At 39.9% G+C, this 12,446-nt stretch overlaps 1 protein-coding gene across 5 annotated transcripts in view; it reads right to left on the reverse strand.

Annotated features, from left to right (window-relative positions):
* Positions 1-5,477, reverse strand: part of rreb1a (ras responsive element binding protein 1a) — a 78,141-nt gene extending 72,664 nt beyond the window's left edge. For 4 of the 5 annotated variants that reach the window (XM_088071710.1, XM_088071708.1, XM_088071712.1 and 1 more), the window contains exons 1-2: positions 5,310-5,477; positions 4,627-5,173 (exon numbers count right to left, since the gene is read on the reverse strand). In XM_088071710.1, coding sequence (XP_087927836.1) covers positions 4,627-4,666 — 40 coding nt within the window. In that variant the 5' untranslated portion in view covers positions 4,667-5,173; positions 5,310-5,477. The remainder of the gene's footprint in view (positions 1-4,626; positions 5,174-5,309) is intronic. The other variant, XM_088071709.1, reaches the window with a different exon arrangement.
* Between the last annotated feature and the right edge of the window lie 6,969 nt (positions 5,478-12,446).

Here is a 12,446-nt window from a genome sequence, read left to right on the forward strand (position 1 = left end):
AGCCACTTTGGTTGTTATTTTATGAATGAATCAGAGCTGCACACTGGAACATGTGAAGGGTTAATGTGAGGTATGGAGGGTCACACACACACGCGCACACACACACACGCACACACACACAGTATTCACAGCATCCTTTCCTGTCGCCACGACACAAAAAGGGAAGACGTTTTAGCGCCGAAGCTCCCGAGGAATTCGCCAGACTTTGATGTTTTGATTCATTCCTCCCCCCTCCTCCCCCCTCCTCCCCCGCTCACACACCCAGCACACATCTCCATTTAAAAACCATGAAACGAGGAGTCGAGGAGTGGAAGGGCGAGTTATAATTTCCCCCTCAGCAAGAAAGAAAGAGAGGGAGGGAGAGAGATCTGCGCCTGTCGCCGAGGGCCCAGCTCGGCCTCAGTGTTGAATTTCGTAATGGAATGCTAACTGCTCATCCGGATCTCTCCTCCTCCTCCTCCTCCTCCTCCTCCTCCTCCTTCCACCTCCTCCTCTTCTGTCAGGAGGAGGAGAGGACCAAAATCAGCAAAGAGATTAGCTTTATCATCTCAGCAAAGCGTCCACTCCATCCACAAACACTGCAAACACACGCAACAGGCTGCAGAGCATTCACACAGCAGCGAGCACCTCAAAGACGCCAGAGGTTACTCAAGATACAGTACTACAAAATAAGAGTACCACAAAGCAACTACACTCTGTTTTGCACTACATAACTGTGATTCAGATGCTGCAAAACACCAAAACAGTACTACAAACATCCTCCCGCGCTGAACAAATGCAACACAGATCCAAATATTCGAGTGTTAGTGAGACTTTAGGTTTGAAAATAGGTTTTAAGCAGCTATAAAGTCACGATAGACGGCCACAAGCACATTTTCAGATGTAAAAAATACAAAAAAGCACGATAAATTCACAATAATCCTGCATGTGGATTTCAAAGATACTACAAATCACAAATGGCTACAAATGCACCAAAAAAGTCTCTATTATTTGTATCATATAGTAAAACCTGCCTTAGAACATGCTAAATTTGCCATGAACTCCCATTTAACTACCATAAATACACTTGAAATTTCCAGAAAGTTTGGTAAAGTCACAATGATATTCCCAAAATCCACTCAGTCCCTGTTAGAGTGCTATAATTTCACAAACTGTCTTAAAACGCCTTAAATCTGCCATTGACTCCCATTTAACTTCATAAACACACGTTGACACATGGACCCTGCAGGGTTTTAAACTCACGGCTGATTTCAACAAACGCACTAAAAGCGTAAAACATGGTAAAGTCGGATTTTCTGTGTAAAACTCGGTTAAAGTTCCTCAGAGTGGGAGAATCCCACAGTGACCGTTATCTAACCAGTTGGACCTCTGAGACGCAGGAGCGACTCATCAGCTCCAAACCAAACCTCGCCGTCAATCATTGACCCGAACGGCTGATAACAAAGTCTCTGTGACTCAGCAAAACCAGCTTCATATCCAGCAGCTGCAGCATCCTCGACGAGGAGACGCTAAAAAGTCCGAACCGCCTTCACCGAGCGAGTGTGAACACGAGCAGAGTGACTCCGGTTTCTGAACACAACAGCTACAAAATCCAAATATCCACAAGTCAACGATGCGTTTTAAAAGCTTATACAGATTTTTCCAAACGTAAATATAATAAATGTCAATTTGAATATGAGCACGCTTTATTTTCTGTCAAATCCAACGAAATCAAGTGTATAAAGCAACATTTTATATCGATAAAATTTATATCGATAAACTCCAACCCCAGTCTTATTGAACAGAACTCCAAATAAACTAAGTCATATTTATCGATCATTTCTTTCTTTTCTGCAAATGCACGTTTTGCTTTGTTTTTTTATGTTTCTGTGTGTTTGTGAGAGTCTGTAAATGTGTTTATATTTGCATATGTATATATGTGCGTTTAATTTTACTACTGTCTGTCTGCTGTGCTGTATGGCAATTTGTACGCTCTCAAAAACAATAAAATATGTTTTAAAAAATTTCAAATTTACACCATCACACTACTAGATAGATATATATAGTAGTGTGATGGTGTAAATTTGAAATTTTTAGGCAGTAAAGGCCTTTTAAATGCTACTGGGAGGAAAATGAAGGCCAACTTTACAAATTTATTTTTTTTTCAAATCAAATAAATAAAAAAAACAATAAAATAAAACAAAAGGTTTGACTGACCGGCAGAGCAGAATCAGGAAATATGTGACGTTTGTTGGTGATTTTGTACTCCTCACTCTGCGTGTGGGATTTCGCTGCATTGACTCCCACTAATTCTTAAAAACTTTTAGCATGAAATACACTGAGTGTTGCTAGCTTCCTGCCTGTTTTTAATGACGATTATTTAATGAATTTATTCATTTTTATTGATAGATTTAAATGTCTTTGTTTTAAAAGATGAGTTTACAGATCAATGTAATTTTTTTAAAGATTTATTTAATTCAATACCTTTTAAGATTTTTTAAATAAGCATGGGAACCCTGATTGTAAATATTTTTGCTTTTATTTTCTTCCTTTTTTAAATTTATGTCTTGATTTTTGCGATCGATGCTCCTCTTGTAGTTTTCTAACTATGCAGCATTACTCTGCAGCAAACTGCCTCTCCGTGAGAACCGGCTCGTCACTCAGCTGATTCTGGTGATCGGTGATCGATAAAGTCGCCGGTTTGCGGTTGAAATCGTCGCGTAAGAGAGTTGATGTTTAAAATGGAAGTTGAAGCGGTGGATGATGTCGAAAGAGAAAAGAGAGGCTCAGGAGGAGGAGGGGAGGAGGAGGAGGATGCAACAGGCGTCACGTCGGTGCTGCTGCTGCTGCTGGCTGCGCGTAACCGGAGACGGCGGAACAAAAGTCTCCAAAACGCGCAGAAAAGTCGCCAAACGGCAACAAAAGTCGCCGCGCATCGAGCAACCGGGCGATGTTGCGCGACCTCGTTGCCGCGTTGGCGCAGTTTATAAATGAACAAGAGTCTGTTTGTGGCTAAATGTGTCTGAGCAAGGTCACGGCAGCGGCGTCGAGCTCGCGGCGGTAACACCGCGCGAAACCGGAAACGGGGCAACGCGCCCTTCAAAATAAAACTTAGCTCGAAGTTCTGAATTTTAAACTTACACCACAATTTTAAACCTCTTTATTTGTGTTGTTTTGGTCTATTCAGACTTAGATTGACAAATGCATATTAATCAGGAAAAGAAAAATTTGCCAAAGTATTTAATTTAGATTTTTCAGAACTTTGATCCGAGGCTAACAGATAAAAAATAGCATGTTGGATGCGGAAATATTAATTTTATTTATTTGTAAACATTACTAGATACAGTAATTACTTTTTTTAAATATAAAATTGTGGAAAATATATTTTATCATCTGAAAATAATGCCAAAATATAATTCACTCAAATTATATTTATATATGTAGCAATATTTATCCCAATAAACTTAAATGGACAAATATGAATATTGCATTGGATTTTTTATTTTTCCTTGACCCTCCCTCCACCATGTATTAGTTTTATCACACAAAAAATAAAAGTACTAAAAATCACCTTAAGTTTTTAAGAGGCAAGCAAAACAATGAAACCTATTTTTTTTCCTTCAAAATTTGCAGTAAAAAATACACAATTAAGTTGTACATCCCTACCCTAAGCCAGAAATATAAAGATAAAAGTTGTTGTCCCCCCCCCATAACTAACAAACAGTCCTTAATAATGATAAATGCACTGGATCTAAAAATCTGTCCACACCTGTACTTGACATTATGTACTTTTAACAAAAACACTATTTTTTCCAACTCTAGTTGTAATGAAAGCAGTTGTAAAAAACTTTTTCTACTCTTACATATTTTTTTAACATCATAATTAAGAATCAAACTTAAATAAGGTGCCAGAGTGCAGTGCACAAAAAGCATCAAATGTCCTCAAATCCTCGAGACACTTCTGTCCATCTGCACAATTTTCTGCACACATTCTGCAACATGCACCCTCAAAGTTAAAAGTTACAAAATAAAAATCACCCACAAGGTGACAGCGGAGCTAAAAATCTAACTGCACACCTCGCCTCGCGCATCAACAGGTGGTTTTTATTGTGAAAGGCCCCGCAGGAAGCGGCCCCGCTGCTCGCCTCCAGCTTTAACCCTCTGCTGTCTGGTAGCTTCACACATGGCCACTAGCAGCGAGGCTCCGACCAAAGTGCACCCGAGATATGGATGCTCGACTCCGGCGGCGAGCAGACTTTGACCCCCCTCCCCTCCTCCTCCTCCTCCCCCCTGCCACCCTCCCCCGCGAGGGCAAAAACCACCACACAACAGCCCCCGAAACGTGCACGCGGGGGGTTTCGATAAAGTTGCACCAAAAGTTTAAAAAAACAAGCAGCCGTGAATGAGGAAGACAGAGCTGAATTCCACCGCTTGGATGCGCATCAAACTAGGAAGCAACACGGAGAGGAGGCAGAAAAACTCCCTCCCTCCCTCCACATCTCGCCCAAACTTCACTTTAACGCCCAAAAACACACTAAACTTCCCGACGACGAGACAAACATCGACATAAACGAGCGCACGCGGGCGCAAAACACCCCCCGAAATGTAGCGATGGAGAGAGCAGAGAGAGAAAAGGAGCAGACTTACGCTGGACTTTGTTGGGGTTGGGCTGCTTGCGCCGAGACATCGTGGCGAGGATGATGATGGTGGTGGGGGGCGATGATGATGATGATGATGATTATGATGATGGATGGTGATGGTGATGATGATGAAGAAGAAAAAAAAAGAAGGGAGAAAGAGGCTGCAAACTTGCTCCGGAGAGGAGAGGAATCAAAATGGCGTTTCCGAAGGGATGTGCAAACTTGGACAAACTTTACTCCGGCTTCTCCTCCTCCCTCCCTCCCTCCTCCTCCCCTCCTCCCTCCTCCACCTCCTCTCTTCCTCTCTCCTCTCCCGGAGAAAGAAAAAAAAAATACAAAAAAGGAGCCGCAGATGAGGAAATGTTCGTAGTTTTTTTAACTCCTCGCCGGGCTCCGGTGCGCAGCGTCCTCCCGGTGCGTCGGCGTGTCTCGGTGTCCCTCTGCCTCTAAACCTGATAAGTAAAGCTCATCACGTGTTGTCTCTCCAGTCTCCAAGGGGACGTGGCCACCAAGCATCTCTGTCTTTACGCACAGGATTACTTCTTCTTCTGCTGCTGTAAGGAAGTGTCAAAAAGAGACAAATTAAATGTCACATTTCCGCAAAATCAAAAAGCTACAATTCAATGTAACAACTTTGACGCACCCGCTCAATGATACATTTTTACAAAGAGTTAAAATCTAACTTATCACCTCAAAACATCTCCTCAAAGTTGATCCATCCGCACATTTAACTCCGAATAATCCGAAATAAACTGGCTCGCGCGTCTGTCACTTTGCAGCAAACGTTTGTTTTATCGTCTCTCGGTGAGTTTTGAAGCTGCTGAAAGATAAGAAACCATCCGCGCCGCAGCCACACTGACGAGGAGGCACTCACGCACATATCGCGAGGGTTCAGCGCAAGACGGTGCGAGCACACAGGGAGATATCGCGAGCTTTCACGAGGGGGAAGAGAGGATGCCAACCGTCAGTCTTGGGGGTGGGGGGGTGCTACTGTTTCAGGGAGGTGTTGAGACAACAAACAGCCTCCTTTACTGTGCTTTTACAGTTTATCACGGTAAAACTGATATAATTAATAATTTTATATGCTACACGTGTGCAAAAACCAAAATAGTGCCTTTAAAAATAAAGAAATTATAATTTTATACCCCAAAAAACATTAAAAGTAATTAATCATCAAATCAAATCACCAAACAAATGTCTAAAATGTTCTTTAAAATGTTTTTAAAATTATTTCTTACGTATTTTTACAAGAAGTTTCATGTACAAATATAAAAGTGCCAACAAGTCATGTTACATAATTAAAAATATCTAAAAGTAAAACGATACTTTATTTAGCTACTGAGTTATATTTGTAAGGTGGAACAGTTAAGGTCAAATCATCTACAAATCTTTCAAATTAAGTAAAAAATAATTACAAAATAATAATAATATAACCCTAAAACCTTAAAAATAAAATAAATAAATCTTTAAATCTTATAAGTAAAGTCAAAAGTAAAGTAGGCCTAATTTAAGCTGTTTTAAAAACCCTTAAAGGTAAAGTAATACCACCTTAAACCTTAAAAAGTTGGGTTTTTTTCATTTAGAAAATCTTATTTAAACATTACAACTACATTTATTCCCTAAAAAATATTTTAAAAATGTTCTGACATTATTTTAAGTATTTTTTGCCTGAGGTGTTTTAATAAGTAATTAATAAAGTCATATGAATACAAAAAAAACTATAACATTAAAAGAAAAGTTAGTTTACTTCACACCTCAGCAGCTTTAAATCCAGTCAGCAGTGATGTGGATGTGTTTAAACGTGTGTGTGTGTGTGTGTGTGTGTGTGTGTGTGTGTGTGTATAAATAACTCCCCCGGCAGCAGGCAGCAGCAGCGGCAGTTGGGTCTCGTGCTCTGCAGCTCTCAGCTCGGACTTTAACTCCAGTTCAGCAGAGGCTGGAAACTAAATTTAAACTGGAGTGCGAGCGCCTCGACTCCTCGCCGCTCTCTGCATGTCCTGTTCTTCTCCCACATTCCTGCCAGCCCTCCATCTCCAGATACAGACCCCTCCTCCCATCCTCCTCCTCCTCCTCCTCCCATCATCCCCATCTCACCCCTCCTCCCCTGCAGGCGGCTGCAGCAGAGCAGGAAGAGGCTCTCAGGCTGGTTTGGCCTGCTGCTGCTGATGGGAGGACTGGGTGTTACAAGACTTTAGTTTGTGCTTAAATCACTTTATAAAGTGCATTGAGTTTGGTGCAGAAGTTAACAGGAAGAGTTGGTGTAAACAGGAAGTTAGTTTGGGCCTAAATTACTCAAAAAATGCACTGTGTTTGGTGTAGAAGCAGAGGAATGAATTGGAACCAGGACTGTATGTTGGGCTTAAATTACTTTAACAATTACATGGAGTTTGGTGTAGACATGATGAGAGGACTTGGTGTTACCAGGACGTAACACAGTTCTTAGATTACTTTAAAAAGTGCATGGAGTTTGGTGTAGGACAGATGGGAGGACTTTCTGTTCCCAGGAAATTTGTTTTTTCCTAAATTACTAAAAATGTGCACTGACTTTGGTGCAGAACCAATGGGATGAATTGATGTTACCAAGACTGTAGTTCCTGCTTAAATTACCTTAAAAATGCAGTGAGTTTGGTGTAGGGCTGATGGGAAGACACGGTGTTCGAGGAATGAAGTTTGTGCTTAAATCGCTTAAAAAATGCATTGAGTTTGGTGTACGAGGCAATTTTCCTCCTGCGGCATGTTTCTATTATTAAAAGATTAATTATACATTTAAGGAAATACACTTGTACTTCTACCTTCTCAGACACTGTACTTATTTTTTCTTTGTTTATATAAAGTCAGTAATTCTTTGCAGCAGTGAGGTGACAAGAACTCACTCTTAAACATGCATCTTGTTTTTGATGTTTTGTGCTTTTACTGAATTAAAATCCTGAATGCAGGACCTTTACTCACTGCAGAGTATATCTACAGAGTGGCACTGCTATTTTGACTTTACATTAGTACCCATACCGTGTACTTTTACACACTTCTCTGCAGGTTTAAACCTCCTGATGTGATGAGAGGAATCTGATAGAGAAGCAGAAACAGATCTGTGTGTACTGTTGACATATGAAATAACAGGCAGCTGAGGCAGACTGCAGGAGCCTCTATTTCATTACACACACACACACACACACACACACACACACACACCGTGCAAAGCAGCTAACGGGCATTACATCACTAATCCAATCACTGCTTTACACCTCAACGGGCCACTTTTCAATTCAAATGAATCTATTGAGATACAACAAGCCCATCCTCAACACACACACACGTGCGCACACACACGCGCACACACACACACACACACACACACACACACACACAAACAATCACACACACATGCTAAACTAAAAGCCAGCCAGTGGTCTCTAGTGCTTTCTGGGCCCCAAAATGCGGAAAAATGATGTCATTCTGCAGAAATTGAGCTTTTTTGGCTTCATGCAGCACTTTCAGAGGAGTGACCCGGGCTCGCCTCCAGTGATGTATCCAGTGTTTTTTATATGTCCATGGGTCGCACACACAGGACACAAACAATAGTCGGGTGCGGGAAAGTCATGTGTTTGTTTGATGCATCCACCTCCCCCAAAACCTGCGTTCTTGGTCAGACTTTCACACTTCATTCGTTATTCTCACGAGGACATTTACCACCTCAAACTTTTCCAAATCACCATAAAAATAAAGTGATTCACACCGTGAAATGTTTTTGTACTTTTAGTCTCCATAAGGTATCAGAGTACATAAAACAGCATCAAAATAGAGCTTGTTGATCAAAAAAAGAGCCAGAGGAGGATCCCCCACACCCCCGACAGAGGTCCTAGATAAGACACTAATGTCCCAAAATCTGAGAAACGTCCTAAAATCTGAGAAACAACCTAAAATCAAACGTTAAACATTGGCCCAGCAGGGAATGTTTTAAGGATATTTGTCATTTCAAATAATGTTCCTGTGAGGTTAAATGCTGATTAAGACGTAACATTTGAGGTGCAACATTATATTTTATGATCTGTGACCGATCATAGATTATTCTTTTATGAAATGCTCTCACAACGTTACATGAGAACAAAGGAATAATGTTTTCAAAGCAGCATTCAGAAAACGTTTTTGAGAACTAATATTAGATAGCTTTTTTATGAGATGAAAATGTAATATGATATATTAACAATAATTTAAAAAAGGCTGAAGTTTAAGAAGAACGTTTTGGCAACATAAAGAAAACTTTCCACTGAAAACGTTACTGAAATGTTCTCAGAACGTTTTAAGAACAATAAAATGTCTAAGTGGGAGTTCAGGTTCAAACAGATGAGTCACAAATGAAACTTTAGTTAATTTACATTTAAACCCAAAATAACAATTAATTAACAATAAAACAAACAAACAAAAAAAAACACATTTTTTAAAGTTAATACAAAAAAAGTTTAAAAAAGTCTCCTGCATCCTGAAAACCAGAGAGGCAGAGGAGAGAGTGTGATGTTATTTATTGGACTGTAACCATGGAGCCGTTGCTGGGGAACGAACCATCGCCAACAAAAGGGTGGATTCATCCATTCATCCAGCGGAGAGCAGGAGGAGGAGGAGGAGGAGGAGGAGGAGGTGAAGAGGCATCCTCACACTCCCCAAAGTCTCCCGGAGAAAGGAGATCCGAGCTGAGGTTTCCCAACACAGAGTTGACACAGTTGTTGAAACTTTACACACTCCTCCTCCTCCTCCTCCTCCTCCTCCATTGGAGCGTTGTCCGGACAGGCAGGCAGTCACATGAAGCCAACACCTGTCGGCAGTGTGGGGGGATGAGGAGCACATGCTGCTCCGTCTCACTGTTTCCCAACCAGCTTCAAAAACACATGTGCACTTCATCCGTTTTTTTCTCTCTCGCAGCTCGAAAAGATGTGAAAGAAAAAAGTGTGAGATGCAGCGGCTCCGACATGTGCTCTGAGCGAGCAGGAGGCGCAGCAGCAGGAGGAGGAGGAGGAGGAGGGAGGATGGTGGTGCAAGCCGAGGGAGGGAGAAAGGGAGGAGGGGGTGAAAAACCGGTTTCCAATAGTGACGGATGATTTGTAGGTAACAGTTGTTTGCCTTGCAGCCGGAGGCCTCAAACACAGGGAGCGTTCACCGCGTGCAGCGCGCAAAACTCGAACCGAAGCTGCTTTAAATACACTTGTCAGCACCTTTAAGGCTGCAAAAGTGAAATGCATTCACGCTGAAAATGTGTTTTTGTCGATGTGTAGTGGAGACGAAAGTTGCTCGGTAACTGACAGTCAGAGAGGGAGCAGGAAGTGATGACTTCTCTGCCATTTTTGTAGTTTTAAAGCCGTTTTTACACACGTTTTTACATACCGGCACCATGGAAGCAAAAGAGAGAACGCAGCACAAGAAAACTGATGATGGTTCGTGCGTTAAAGGGTTTACACACCTGAGCAACCTGTTGGTGTTGTTGTTGTTGTTGTTGTTGTTGTTGTAAAACGCTGGGAAAAGGCAATGAGCAACTTGACAATTAATTACTCAAAATTAGCACAAAATTTGTAACAAAAATAAATAAAAAAAACCCTGAAAATTAGCACAAAAAAGACAATAAAAATTTTTAAAAATTACATAAAAAGTGCTAATATACAAACATATCTCATGATGATTAAACATGTAAATATTATTACTATTATTATTATTATTATTATTATTATATTTTCTGAAAATGTCCCATTTTTTTAATACACTTCTAAAAATATAATCTCTCCATTAAAAAGAACCAACAAACAGCAGATTTTTAGATGATTTTCTTTTACATCTTTTCTTAATTTCTTGTAGTTTGCCCAGCATGTTATGCCAAGTTGCACATTGTTTTTTTTTCAAGTTTTTCCAATATTTTCTTTTCAAGTTTTAATGCTTGTAAAAGGTGCACAAAAAAACTGATGACGGTCTAGGTGTTAAAGGGTTAACCCTTTAAAACCTAACCATATTGGGGATTTTTTAAAAAATATTGAGAACTACCTTCAGTATCAGAAACCATCGTTGGGAAAAACGTATTTGTTGTGTACTTTGAGTTTTAGTTTGGTCCATTTACTAACATGGAGGGGCGGGCTTTATGACCTTTACTGCAGACAGACACCAGGGGGCGACACACACTGAAAATTTACACTTTGGGGAGCTGTAATGTTGTTAATAATATTAATAATAATTACAATACATTGGATTTATATAGCTGATATAGTGGAGACGTATTGAGGTGAAAGACAAGAAAAGTCTCATTCCATGAATTTAACACGTCTGCCGTCTAAAGTTCAGTGTTTTGAGATGTTTGCCCTGAGATGTCTCTCTCTCTGGTTTTGGCTCACTTCCAACCGCTGACAGTTTTTTTAGCGCTGAACGCTGAATGTTGAACGCTGAGCTCTGAGCGCTGAGCGCTGAGCTCTGAGCGCTGTAGCACCACCAGTTTCAGCGCTCACGCTGACATCAACACTGTTTCTGTGTTACTACCACAGTTTGTTTGTGAGACAGTTGAGGATTTATGAGGACAGTGATGTGAAACGAGCAACGTTTCAAAATAAATGTTTCTGTAAACCACGAACACGACATTTTTATGTTATATGCAGCAGGTATATTGACACTGAGCGTGTGGTTCAGTCAGTTTCAGCACAAAAGCTGCTTGGTTGTGGTCAGGAAAAGACCATGTTTTGGCTTAAAATACCCACTTTTGGGGGCATTATCCCGGCAGAAAACGCAGAGACATCTTTGTGAAAAACTGCAGTTTTTTTGGCACTATTCTGGTGGCAAACGCAGCAATGTCTGTGTGAAAAATAATCGATTTTTGTGCTGATATCGCCGCAGAAAGTGCACCGATGTCTCGATAAAAAAAAAACAGTTTTCAGAGTAACTCGCTCCTCAGACAAATGAAGATGTTTTGATTAATTTAAAAATGAACTTCAACATTTAAACAGCTGAACAACAAAAATACATCTGAACTCTGCAGCCGGCGTCGTTTTCTATCTTTGTGAGGACCTGCGAGTATGTGGGTATGTGTGTGTGTGTGTGTGTATGTGGGTATGTGTGTGTGTGTGTGTGTATGTGTGTGTGTGTGTGTGTGTGTGTGTGATGTGGTATCTGGACGGACCAGTTTTCTGATGCTGATACATTAGATACAGTTTCCACGGTGACGGCTCACCTGGTGCTGTCAGGAGTGGGGGATGGGAGCACTGACACCGACGCCAACCTCTGACCTCTGACCTTTGACTGTTGACTTCCTGTCATTTGTTTTAATGCTGTAAAATAATGAAATAAAGAAAAAATAATTCAGATAAATTAATGGAATTAAAGGGAATACACTATTATTTGTTTTAAAGCTCTTTCTGAAATATAAATAATGAAAAAAATAATTTCATTAAAATAGAATTAAAATTGAATAATCAACTTTTTTGTGAGAAAAAATAATGAAACAAAAAATAATGGAATAATCCCGTTACTTTTAATGCTCTATTTATATTAAGAGATTACGAAATAAAAATGTATTGATACGCTGAAAAAGAAAAACTCATTTACATAAAACAATAGAAATAACCCTCTGCAGTTTGTTTTAAACCTCTTTTCTAAAAAATAAAAAAATAACGAATAAAAATTCTCTAAATAATATATAATGAAAATGGAAAAATACTACATTGTTACATGTTTCCCTTGTTTTAAAGTTATATTTACAACAGAATACATTTTTTTTATTGTTATTGTAATAAAATAATGAATTAAAAAAATTATAAATCTGGATAAAAAAACAATAATACTTTTTAAAAAAAAATTAATCGTTAT

The sequence above is a fragment of the Plectropomus leopardus genome, chromosome 21 (assembly GCF_026936395.1).
Source record: "Plectropomus leopardus strain MGB_pleo_1.0 chromosome 21, ASM2693639v1, whole genome shotgun sequence".
Taxonomy (NCBI): domain Eukaryota; kingdom Metazoa; phylum Chordata; class Actinopteri; order Perciformes; family Serranidae; genus Plectropomus; species Plectropomus leopardus.